The 12643-nt window shown below is 37.9% G+C and overlaps 1 protein-coding gene across 2 annotated transcripts in view; it reads left to right on the forward strand.

Annotated features, from left to right (window-relative positions):
• The window catches only part of COL19A1 (collagen type XIX alpha 1 chain), a 391132-nt gene that overhangs the window by 251047 nt on the left and 127442 nt on the right, over nt 1-12643 (forward strand). For both annotated transcript variants that reach the window (XM_019537606.1, XM_019537607.1), the window contains exon 18: nt 8659-8709. In XM_019537606.1, coding sequence (XP_019393151.1) covers nt 8659-8709 — 51 coding nt within the window. The remainder of the gene's footprint in view (nt 1-8658; nt 8710-12643) is intronic.

Consider the following 12643-nt stretch of genomic DNA (forward strand, 5'->3'; position numbering starts at 1 on the left):
GTGGAGACTGTCAGTAGGGCTTCTGGTAATGCAGACTTTTACTGCTTTTGGAAAATATATTGAAAAACTCATGGGTAGGGCAGGAGCATCTGGCAATGGTTGGTCCTGTTGTTTGTTTTCTGGTTTTTATAGCTTTTAAAAACAATGGTAACATGTGATTTTTAAAATTTATCCTATCATGATAGATGCCATGCCTTCATGGATCTCAGCAGGTTTTCCTTTAGATAGATATTATGTCACAAAATATGCTGAGGACCTTTGTTTTTCTTTATATTACAAGAAAAGTAGAAAAATAATGGTATTCTTTTTTGGGGGGGATATATTTAGACAACTTGGCTTCATTGAAACTTTTTTATCACTTTTTTATCACACAGAGAGATATCTTTCTAGATTAAAATATATATTAAAATATATCTGCAAATGTGTGTGTATATGTTTATGGTTTAAAACCATTTTGTTCTTTCATCCTACATTCTCCGTCTACTACAAAACAACACCTGAAACCTATATATGCATTTGGAAAATAATTAGGACACATTTTCAGTACTTTTCTCATTCATACAACTATAATCTGTCTATGCTTCAGTTCCCTCAATTACACAACTCAATATACAATCCAAAAACAGGCAAACACAAGTGTTCAAGTGAGCACTTCACTGGTATTCACACAGGAGCAAGTCTGAAAAATGTCCAAAGTGGCAGATGTGCACAATACTCATTTAGAAGACAGAAACTGGCTTTGCAGTAATCCTTCAACCACTGTTAATTCCAATGATTCTGAACCTGTGAACTAGTAATACCATGCTTTTAAAAAAAAAAAAAATTAGGGGGATGGAGTAGTGGGGGAGCAGAAGGGAGAATAAAATTTACTTGTGAGATAGCTTTGTAATACTTTGGAAAGAATTATACAGTGTGTCAGCATAGAGGGGTAATATGAAAGGACAATAAAGACAGTTCTTGAGGTGAGACAGTCTAGAGAAGGGATGTTTCTGCTGTCAAATGCAACTTTTCTTTATGGGTTTTTCTATAATTTTCCATGTGTGTTACACCTTTATAGTAACTAAGCACCTCAGATATTTTACAAGAATGGTGCAATGATAAAATGTACAAAAATAGGGAAGTTATTCTTTTTCTTTTACAGTTGGAGAAATTTACACAGAGATATCAAACAGCTTTTGTAAGGTAACAAAGCAACTCTGTGGCAAAGTCAGGAATACTTTCCAAATTTCCTGCATCCCACTCCAGAATTTTATTCACAAAAATATTCTGCTTTAAAGGGCTAAGTAGTTTTATGAGACAAAGGCATTCCATTTTGTCATAATATGAAAAATGTACATATAAGGCAATAACTGAGAGGTCAGAGTTGGTGGCAGATACAACAATGAAATCCTTTCTGGATTTGATGTACTATAGTTCAAGTGCAGTAGTTTTCCTTGTGAAAGCCTTGGAAAAGAAATCGCAATCAGAACACATCGTAGAGATGATACCTTTTATTAAACTAACAAGATTTTTGCAAAAAAAAAATTCTTTAATTGAAAGCTTTCAGGCACAAACACCCTTCATCAGGCACTGGATAAAAGATTGTAAAAGTTCTCCTGAGTAGAAAAGAAAGTTCATATTTCATAGGATTTCACAGAGGAGTCAGTAGATGGAAAACTCCTCTGGGCGGTCAGTTCATAACTGGTATGGATTCGCTCACCTCCTGTGAGGATCTGTGATGATGAAGTTATTACCTTGAAACAAAGTCAGGAGCAGGATCTCAGGTCTCAGGTGGTCACAGTTGCTTCCTGCTTGGGAAAATATGAAGATTTCATTGGCTAAAGTGTGATATCTTCCATGTGTCAGGTATCTTTTTTAATGAAAAAAAGGCCAGTACTAAAATTATTTTATCTTTTCCTTGTAAACACTTTATTTCCAAAATACAAGCAATAAACCAAATGGTGGCTTTTTTCCACCATGCTGGAGACAAAGAAGGGAGGATGAGATAGGCCTGAGGTTTCCTGGAGTATACAAGACAATAACATCCATTATGCCTTTTCTGGGATTCAGTGATCCAGCTTTGTAGATTAGGTGATAGCTTTCTAGTTGCCTTCCTCATCTTCTACAGAGTTTCTAAGGTCATTGTGTGTGCTAGAGTGCCCAGTCATTTTATGTGTAAAATACAAGGGCTTAGATCATGCCAAGTCCCTGTTTATGGTCACATATATAAGAAAAGTTTTGTTGCTCCATTGTCTTTCCCCAGTCCTAAGCCTTCGCTCCCTCAATGAATGACTAAGCACTCTCTAACCCTTTGATGTTAATGCTTAAGTACCAATGTCTTTCTAACAGTACAATCTTAGTAAGCCACATGGAGTATGCATTTCTTAATTATGTTAATTTAGTGTCTGGGGGCATTTGGCCTTCAGCTTTATGTCTCAGAACACACCTGGGTTGTTCTGTGATGGTATAATGATGTTCTGCCAGATTTTATTATCTAGTGCATCATTTTTTAAATAACTTCTGCCTATTTGACTTTCATTTGTCTTTACCATCTTCTTAGTTTTTTATCTCCACAAACTCCATGGGGAGTTTAGAAAGGACTTACACCCTTGAATGCCTCTCTGCCGTTCATTTGCTTTCAACAGAGGGAAATGTTTTCCCCCTGGGAACTAAGATTTTATTTGATTACTTGAAAACATAGGCCTGTTTCTCATTTTTAAAGCATGGTACCTCAGAGAAGAATTGGTTATTAGGGACCCCATCAGGATGTTGTAGAATGATATTCTACATATGTGGGAAAACTTTGTGTTTGCCATTCCATGCACTCTTATGGAACAGATGGAGCTTGCAGGAAAACACTGGTGTCAGAATGTAAATCATGCTCCCTTGCCGGTTCAGATTTACTTCATTTAAATGCTATGTCAAAACACTTCAAAACATGATTATATAGGAGCCAAATGATGCAACCCTCTGGATGTGCATCCTCAGGATAGCAATCTGACTTCAACATGCAAAACAGAATCATGAAACTAGTGTAACATTCTTTATACAATTGCTTTACATTGTGGTAATTCTTAGACATTAATAACAATTAGTCAAACTAGCCAGCTGACTCAGTGTGTAGTATAAGGAAATTATATTAAGAAACGCAGTGCCAAACCTGTCTTGGGGCTCTTAACTCTTACAAGTAGAACACGTGTCATAGAAGTAATGCTTTTATTTCCCAGGTTGAGAAAAAAGAAGTGCAGTTCTCTTGTTATAAAACCACCTACTCCCTCAGACATGGGTTGAATACTATGATCCTGTTTTCTCTTAATGAAGGAAAAAATGAATTGTACTAGGAGAAATGACTCAAAATAATTGGATGAATGAAAGTCTTATCACTTCTCTCCAAATACTCATGAACTCGTGAACTTTGAAGTTGCATCTCCTTATATGATGGGGTGAAAGGAAGTCTCATGCTCAGGTAATGTTACTAGTAACTTCCTACCCCAGAGAATATGCTTATTATATCATTATCATAATTTCATATTCTGCACATAGAACTAGTTGATAGAAAAGCAATATGAAATGGTAGATATCACCATGAGAAGAATTATTTTTCAGTATCAGTTCTGGTTTTTTATTTCAGCAGGATAACAGTATCATTTGTCTTTCCAATCTTAGTTGGAGCTCCATTACTCCTGAGAGCTATCATTTTCTCAGAAGTTACAGCAAAGTGCTGCCACAAATCCATCACTACCTCTTCATGTCCTCTACAATTGGTACCACAATACAAAAGTATCACATAACAAAGATCTCACGTCACATCAAGTTTACTGGTAGCATCTTTTATACATATTAATATATGTGGAATTGTCAGAGATATCAAGAATGTCATCTGTGGTATGGCCATGGTGTATAGTTGTAGCCAAATCACTCCTTAGATGTGTCTTTTTTCCTGAAGTATTTACTTTTTTCTAGTAGCTACTCTCCAATTGTACAGTTGGGCTCATTCAGCATTTCTTTTTTTCTCAGAAAAATAAATCTATTGGATATTTGGCTCTATACTTATAAAGACATACATATTTATCATCTCAATTCAGTCTTTCAAGTTGTCTGGGCCTGGAAGTCTTCCACAAAACAAATTCTGGATGTCTCCCAGCATTCTAAAAGTTGGAAGCTTCCTTAGTCTGGTCTTACTAATGGGATCAAGAGCTGATAACTTTTCTGAGTTTACTGAAATATTCTTAGAGTCTTTTAACGTTTCATTGCTTTTGAATTTGTCACTGGCTCTTGATCTGAAAACCTTAACTCTTATCTACTAACCTAGTTAAAAGCTGTAGAATTCTAAGACTGTCTGATTCCCTATTCTCCAGCAGGGAGGGTGATTCTGGCTACTAATTTTTTGCAGATGACTGTAAGGTTAAGAATTCTTGTAACAATGATCAGAGTTTATATTTTCCATATGTTCATGCTTTGAAGTCTTTAAAAAAATGTTTCACTCTTTCACACTATATTGATATTTTCATTCTATAAAATCATGACAGTTCCTGTAGACTTTAACAAAGTGTTTATATAGAAAAGATATTTGAGAGAGAACATTTTTTCTACCACTGAAAAATATCATATTTACCCCAATCAATATGAGGAAAAAAGCTCCTCATCTTACATTCACGTACAAGGAAAGCTCATGAAATACATTCTCTATCATTAAACAACTGCCAAAAGAAGCATGTGCTCAGTAATGGAAGCCAACTATAAAGTTGATTAAATGCAGCTAGCACCGAGCCTGACTATGAAACACATAGCCAAGATTGGGCACCTACCACAGGATAGGTTAGTGCAGTGAATCTGAATAAGATATATAGAAGGGTCCATCATGCTCTGTCCCACATAGTGCAGACTCTTTTTCAAGTCATGGTGAGCCACTACATTTAATACATTTTTACCTCCTGTTCACTCCCACAGGTGAGCTGTGCCTTTTCCATTTCCAAAGATGCTTGTTTCTTCACCAGCCTTAAATATCTGGCAAACATCATCAAACAGGACCCTAAACAGTTCACTCAGAATCCCCCTGTTGCCCCCTGCCTCAGCCTGTCATGTATGATCAGTGTGGCCCCTCCCTCCATGAGGTGGAGGCAGATCAGGTTGACCTACACCTCATCTGCATATACATTTTTGGAGGATCCCAGGACTCATGATAAGAACATCTGATTCTAGTCAGGAATGTAGGGCTAATGAACACATGGCTGCTTTGTGTGGGGTATCTGGAGTACACACACATATTGAGCAGTACTGATCTATGGGCCATGGCTTGAAATGCTCTTGACTCCGTGGGGCCCAGTCTAATGAACTATATGGTAAATCATGAGTCTTTTGGCTTTGAACTAATATCATGCATAGTTTGTACTATATATAAGTAGGTACAAAAGTGCTGCTTAAATGCATATTAAGGGAATACCTGTACTGAAACTTGCAGCGGTTTCCAAAAAGGTAAAATACACCTATTCTGGATGAGCTAAATTACTATAGGCATATTTATTTCACACTCAGTGTTTTCAGATTTGCCCTTCACTTCCATGTGCTCAGGGAGAACAGGGTTTGGCAGTAAGGGTGAAGGGGTGTAGGGGCTGCAGGGGAAGAAATTGGGAAGGCAAGGGGGCTAGCTAAGTCCTCAGATTTATTTGCCTTGACGTAGCTGTGGGAGAGGGACAAATTCACGGCAAACCTCCAATAATTGAATTCTATACCTAGAATATTGTAACAAATTTATAATTTTTTCATATATAGAATCTAATATATGCAGAGTCATCTTATATTCAGGTTTGCTTTATATTCAAGTGAATACAGTACTTACTTCCCAGGTGACATGCAGCAGCTACTTAAGTGAGCACAGTAATACTCAAGTCCTGGTCTTCTTGTCCTACAAGACCCATTGGACTAGCTTTGTGCTAGGAAAGTACCATAACCAAAAGCATAGTAAAAAGCAGTTAGGTTAATTGTTCAGATCCAATCACCTCTACTCCCCAGCTCAAACTACGTAGGTACTTATGTACAGCAGGGTTGGTTTGTGTTGGCCTTTGGCACAAGTATGGATCAAGACTCCTGAAGTCACCATCAGAGAGGTGGTTAGCCCTGTTACCTTCTTCTTAACCAGTATGCCACTACACCCTTATCACACCAGTGCTAGGCCACCTTTTAGGACAGAAAATGAAATAGCTTATCCAGTCAAAATTGTAGTGGAATTATTTAGATAGTCTAAGTTTTAGCCAGAAAAGCAGGGGTTTATGTATTCTGTTCCCATTACCTGGCTGAGCCTTTTTGACCCTTATGTCCATACAGACTTATTACTTGTTTGCTTCTTTCAGCACTACTCCCCTCACCCGCAACCTCCATTCCTTCCCTGTCTTTTCTGTTTAGATTACTGAACAGATTACTTTTTCTCTGTTTGATAGCCTGCTCTCTGCATGTCCTTTCAACAGCGTCTGATGAAGTGAGCTGTTGATCACAAAAGTATATGTGTCTCTGATTCAGTCAGTTTATAAGGTGTATCCCTATCCTGCAAGCTGATTACCTCTCTCTGCTCAAAACTTACTGAGAGACATTTAATGGGCATGATAGTTCATGCAAAAGACTACACCTGCGAAAGGATGATATTGCCCAACACTCAACTTGAGTCAAAAGGTGGATCCAGGCAGGTCCAGTGATGTAATTGCACCCTGTTTTTGATTAGTGGTCCTACCAACCTTTAAAATCAACTGCCTGGCAGCAGCATTTCTATTCCGGAAGTGCTAAAAGAAACAATTGACTTCATGACTGATTATCATCTCCCTGATTCCCACTAATTTCTCTGCATTCCAGAGGTGTTAATGACCCATATATCCTTTTTAATTATCTTTATATACCAGTTTTCAAACTTTCTTTTATGCCACAATTTTTGCTGTCTGTTAGCCATTCCTGGTATTGTCTCTCTTCTATTTCACAGCCCAGCAGACTTTTTAGCTTTTTATAAACCTTAACTAAAGTGTGGCAATATTAATTCGGGAGTAGAAATGGCTGAGTCAAGTATTGAAGGCACTGTGAAGACACTCAAGAAGGCTAGATTTTGTTTTGTGAATCTGAATAAGAGATGTACATTTAACTATAATGACTATATAACTAATGACACAAAATCTTTTGACAATTTTTTTTACCTAGTTTGTTGTGGTTTATTTTTTTAAACTTTATACTTCATAACTGAGCAAATTAGTGCACATTCCTATACTTATATTTATTTTTACTCTGAACTTAGATTGAATAATATAGTCTTATCCCCCTCATACAGTTTCTAGGTTCTCTTTAACTAGAGAAAAATGTGTCATGTTATATGTAAAGTTGTGCCACACATTCTGCACCCCCACCCCCTTTTCAAAAGATTGGATCCATTCATGTTGGAGTATCAGTTCAGTACTGATCTGAAGAAAGAATGGTACTCACTAAAATAGTTACACCAATTCTTACAATGCTTGAACTCACTGGGAGTTCCCATCTAGCTATAGCTGTGCCCCAATTCTGCTTTGCACAGAATATACCTCATAAATAAGAATGAATGAAGTGACACTGTGGTTCTGTGGTACTTAAGCCATATGATCCCAATCCATAACACTGTATTTTTCTAATCCAAAACTAAAAGGGATTCATATTGCACCTACAATCTTCAGGTGCTGTTCAGCCAGAAAAGCTGGCTGTATGACAGCTTCTCCCAGCCTCCCTAATCCAACAAAAGGGCTGGGCTGTTATAATATGTGCCAGAGACTGAACTGGCCTCAGGCAACCCCAGGGTCAGAAAGGAGTAAATTGCCAAAGTAAGAGAAATAGCTTGCCCAGATCCAAGCACGTTTCTTTTATTAATTTAGATAACTATTTCTCACAACCATCAAGACAGACTATCATATAGGATATGAAATTTCCTGTGTAAGATGCAAACAATATTATTTTTAACATTTCTCCATTTCTTATTTGCAGCAACCTATGTTCTGCCCTGATATAGCTAATGGAGAGCTACTCCAGTTGAGTTGCATGGATAGGATTTGGCCAAACATATTTTGTTCTTGGTGGAACAGATCTTGACATGGTTTTATTTATAGCTTCCTTTGTCCCATAGGTTCTGCACATTATACCTTTTATTATTACACATTATTACAAATCTTTGGGTGCCTATATAAGTTCTAATTGTATTTATTATTGATCGAAATTGAACATTAGTCCTTTTAATGTTCTTCAAATGGAAACAAAACACTTCACATGGAAACAGACAATTCTGAGATCAGATTCATAGATCAAACTATTGTCCCAACCCCCTCAATAATTGCTTCTGCTTCAGAACATGTATGTTTTCACTTTTAATTCTGTGGATAAAAGACCTGAGGCATCGCAATAACAACTAAACAGATTCCTCATGTAATAGAGCTGACTCAGATTAAAACAGATATATCTATTATCTCTGTCCGGCTCTGCCAGACTGCTTATCTATCTAGCTATCTATCTAGCTAGCTATCTATAAAATATATAGATATAGATAGATGTAATGTCATTATATTAAATAATCAAATTACAACTGTGAAACTTTTAGAAGTGTGGCACAATTTTAACACTGATATAACTAGCCCAAATAGTCTGTAAATGAAAATTATTCCTTGATGTTTTGTTTCAATATAGGGTCCTCCTGGGTTACCTGGAATTCCAGATTCCTTGAACAGCCATTATGAGGTATGAAACTTTAATTGGAATCTATCTGTGTGTATGTATGTGTGTGTATGTGAGAGAGAGAGAGAATGCTGCCAGCTGAGCCAGCAACACCAGAGACACAGAAGGGTATCAGAAGGATCTAGGCTCCGTCCCTTTTGATTTTATTTATATAATAAACCCTGGCAGTGGAGTTTGAGTGTTTTCAGGCATTTTCATTGGGATATAAACCTGGATGATACTGTAAAATTAACTCCTGCCACAAAGTTACACTTATTCTTTGTAAGAGCATTCTCAATTAGTAGAAATGTATTCTTTTGCATATAATTAATTGTAGCAATTCAATTTCATAATTCAGAACCAAATTTTCAGAACCAAAGGTTCAGAAAAAATATACACACACATATATACTCTTTAAGTTGAATGGTTGGATACACAACACACATAGTATTCATTCACTTAATTGTTTGTGTGGGTAATTTATGCATGAAAATGAGGGTTTGTATATTGAAATGTATTTAGTATTTGGACAAATCATAATTTCTTTCTTTTTTTTGACAATTTGAGCTTTATCTTATGTAAAAGAAACCCAAATCAGGTTTGGTTGTTTTTCTTTCATATTTGGCATATAAGGGGTTAAAATATAAAATGTATGCTAGTTGGGTACGTGCGCAGCTGGTAAATCTGGAAGAGGGTATGCAGTAAGAAAAAGTTTGGGAACCTCTGCTACCTCTGCTCTAATAAACATCTTACTGAATGGTCATTAATAACTCTAAAAGAAAAATAAAAATCAATAAAGCCTGTTAACCAAAAATGGGGAATCTCTTGCTTTTACATAAAGATATTTCCCAGAAAACAGGGGAAGAGGAGAGAGCAGGAAGAAAGAATGCATGATTGCTAGTTTTTCTTCTCTACTCATACATTTTTCACAGAGTGAGGAGAAACAGCTTTGATATTTTTAATCATTACTTTCAACTAAGAAACTTTAACCCATTTTTTGCCAATTGAAATTAAAAAATCTGATTTTTTTGCTACCTGAGTCCTCATTTTTGGCAACAGATAAGAAATTACAGAAATGAAGGATATAGAAAATGTAAAGGTTTACCTTCCCCATCGATATCTTATTTATTTCCCTTTCATCCTTGGTTTAAAGTTCTTTTTGTCTTAATCTGACCTGTCACAATCATAAGAGTAAAGTGAAAAGTTACAAACTCAAGTCTATAACTACTACAGGCTTTTAAGGAAGCATCTTCTTTTAAACCCTAATGAATATTGAATATCTCAGCCTTGGTATATATAGTATTTCTTCACGTATTTTCAAGGATAAAATGCAGACTTATTATCATGTTTCTGACATGCTATGCAAATCAGACTGTATGATCAAGGTGTCATGCTGAAAGCTGCATAACAAAACAAAATGGCACAACATAACAAAATTAATCAGAAATATAATATATTTGGGCTCATCCCCACATGCAGGAGCATGTGCTTGCAGCAGCAAAAAAAGTAGTGACACAGATTTGTGCTACTACTTTTTGCTGCTATGCACACCCCTGCGTATGGGCTTTGGTGCAAGGTAAATGCCCTGCTTTGGAGAAACTGCTGTTTCCCCATTCCTCCCGGCTCCTGGTGTGCTGGAGAAGCCAGGGCAGAACTAGAAGACGGGAGACATTCTGGCCAGCAGCCAGTGTCTCCCAGATATACTGAGCCTCTGTGTCTGTTGATGCATGCTCCTGCATTGGTTTTTTTCCTACTGGGACTTCTTGGTAGTGAACTTTGCCCCCACACTGCAATTTTGCAGCACAGGGCACATTTTAGCATGCCGGGAATATGGTTTGTAGCACTGCAAAGAGGTTTGTGGTGCCACAAACCACACATGCATGCACGTCTGGATCCATCCTTTATGTTCAATAGATACAGCAATGATGGCTACCATTGAAGTCTCTTTGGGGCTATGTATATATTCTTTACAAGCCACCCTTTGGGAACCAGTGTATAGGAAAATGTACAATGCAGCTCATTTTTTCAGTGCTTCGGTCATTTGTTTCAATAATCGAACCGGATGGTCAATACATGTCTTTTGGACATAGGTCACAATTCAAGGCAATTCTATTGACTTCATTGGGACCTAAACAAATCCTGTATTCTTGTGCTTTGTTTGTCACCTTCCCATGCATGTTTGATAAATATGTGTGTAATTAACCTCTACTTCCTTATCACTTTACTAATTTCCTTTCTTTGCCATAAGTTAACTCCTGTTAGTATCAGTCTTCTTAGTAATTTTTATAGCTACAGTTTTGTCTCTTGTAACTATTTCTGGACAATTTGATTTTTTTGAATTCCAAAGTGTCCCGGGGGAATGAACCAAACCCCAGTGTCACGGTGGGCCAGGGTGGCAGTTAGGCACGGAAACAGGCCGGGTTCTTTTGGCTACGGAGAACTGAGGCACGGGAAGCGTAGCGGTTTCTTAAACAAGGTGGAATTTATTTGACTTATGCTTAGGTGCGTAGGAAAACGATGTCTTCAGTTACACTATTGCTTCAACATGCCCCCTTGCTGTCAATGCAAGAACTGAGGACCTCGTGTTGTAACTCGAGTTCCGAAGGTTGGAATTTCGGTTTCCAAGGGTCATTTCACTGGGCTGATTCGCATCCCGGGTAGACCTGATGTATTTGGCAGGGGTTACAATGATACCCATATCATCCTCCCTCTCGGGTGATACCGTCCGAAGCCATCCACACGGGTTCTATAGTTCCGTATAAAATGACTTTTTCTTCAGGTTTTGTCGGTTCTAGAGGTGTTATATCCGCATGTTTCCAATGGTGCCATTGATATAAATGGTTTAGCACTAGAGTACTCCAAGTGGATAAATCCCCTTGGAAACATGGGTCCGGTCGATTGTGGAGCAACCGTGGGAGTAGAGTGGCTCCTACCGCTTGAAATTTCCCGTGTCCTACTGATAATGGTTCCACTAATTAAGCGGCCAGCAAAATTTTACCAATAGTCCCGTATCGATGTTGCGGGGAATGAATTGTCTTCTGTGCAGTATATATTAGATTCCCATTAGAGTCCTTTACGGTGGAAAATAGGTGCTCATCTGAGAATCCTACAGTTACTATCATGAGAGTTGAAAAATTTATAGCATTCAGAGAAGTCTTTTCAACGGCATTTAATAGTTTCTCCAAAGCTTTTGTGTCTCTTCCCGTCCACGGTGCTCTTCTTCTTGATTTGTCCCTGAGCTGTTGCTGGATTCTTGATAATACTGGCAAATGTTCAGGTAAGATGTAGTGTCTCAGCCAATTTAATTTCCCTAATATGGACTGGAATTCAGCTTTTGTTTTGGGGATTTTATTCTTTAACAAACTAGTAACGTCTTTTTCCCCATGAGACACTCCATACCGTCTTTCCTCTTTGAATAGCGTTCCTAAGAATTCAATTTCAGGGGTTGGATCTAATTTCGACTTCCTTAAATTTATCGACCACCCATCTTTTGAGAGGTGCTCTACCAGATCTTGAGTGACCTTCCTGACTATTCCTTCTTTTCTACCCATTATGGCCACATCATCAATGTAGCTCCACATCTCCACCTGTTTATTATCCGGGTTATCGTGGCGGAACTTTTCAAGGCTATAGTTCATTGCAGTGGTGGCCAACGCTGGAGCGTTCCGATATCCCTGGGGGCATACATTCCATCGGAACATTCAACCTCCCACACACATATTTAGCACTCCGTTGTCATCCTGGATGGGAACTGAAAAAAACATGTCCTTCAGATCCAAAGTAGTTCCCAGCCATTTCTCTGCCTGGTATTTGGCCATCTCTCTCAAACTTTGAACCAAGTTGCATGAAGTGGGTTGCGTCAGTTCGGTACAACGTTTATTCACCTTCCTGTAGTCCACGACTAACCTGACTTCAGATGGCTTTCCTGGTTTTGCTATGCCCCAACCTGGGGATAATC

This window comes from Crocodylus porosus, unplaced genomic scaffold, assembly GCF_001723895.1.
Source record: "Crocodylus porosus isolate Cpor-Errol unplaced genomic scaffold, CroPor_comp1, whole genome shotgun sequence".
Classification (NCBI taxonomy): domain Eukaryota; kingdom Metazoa; phylum Chordata; order Crocodylia; family Crocodylidae; genus Crocodylus; species Crocodylus porosus.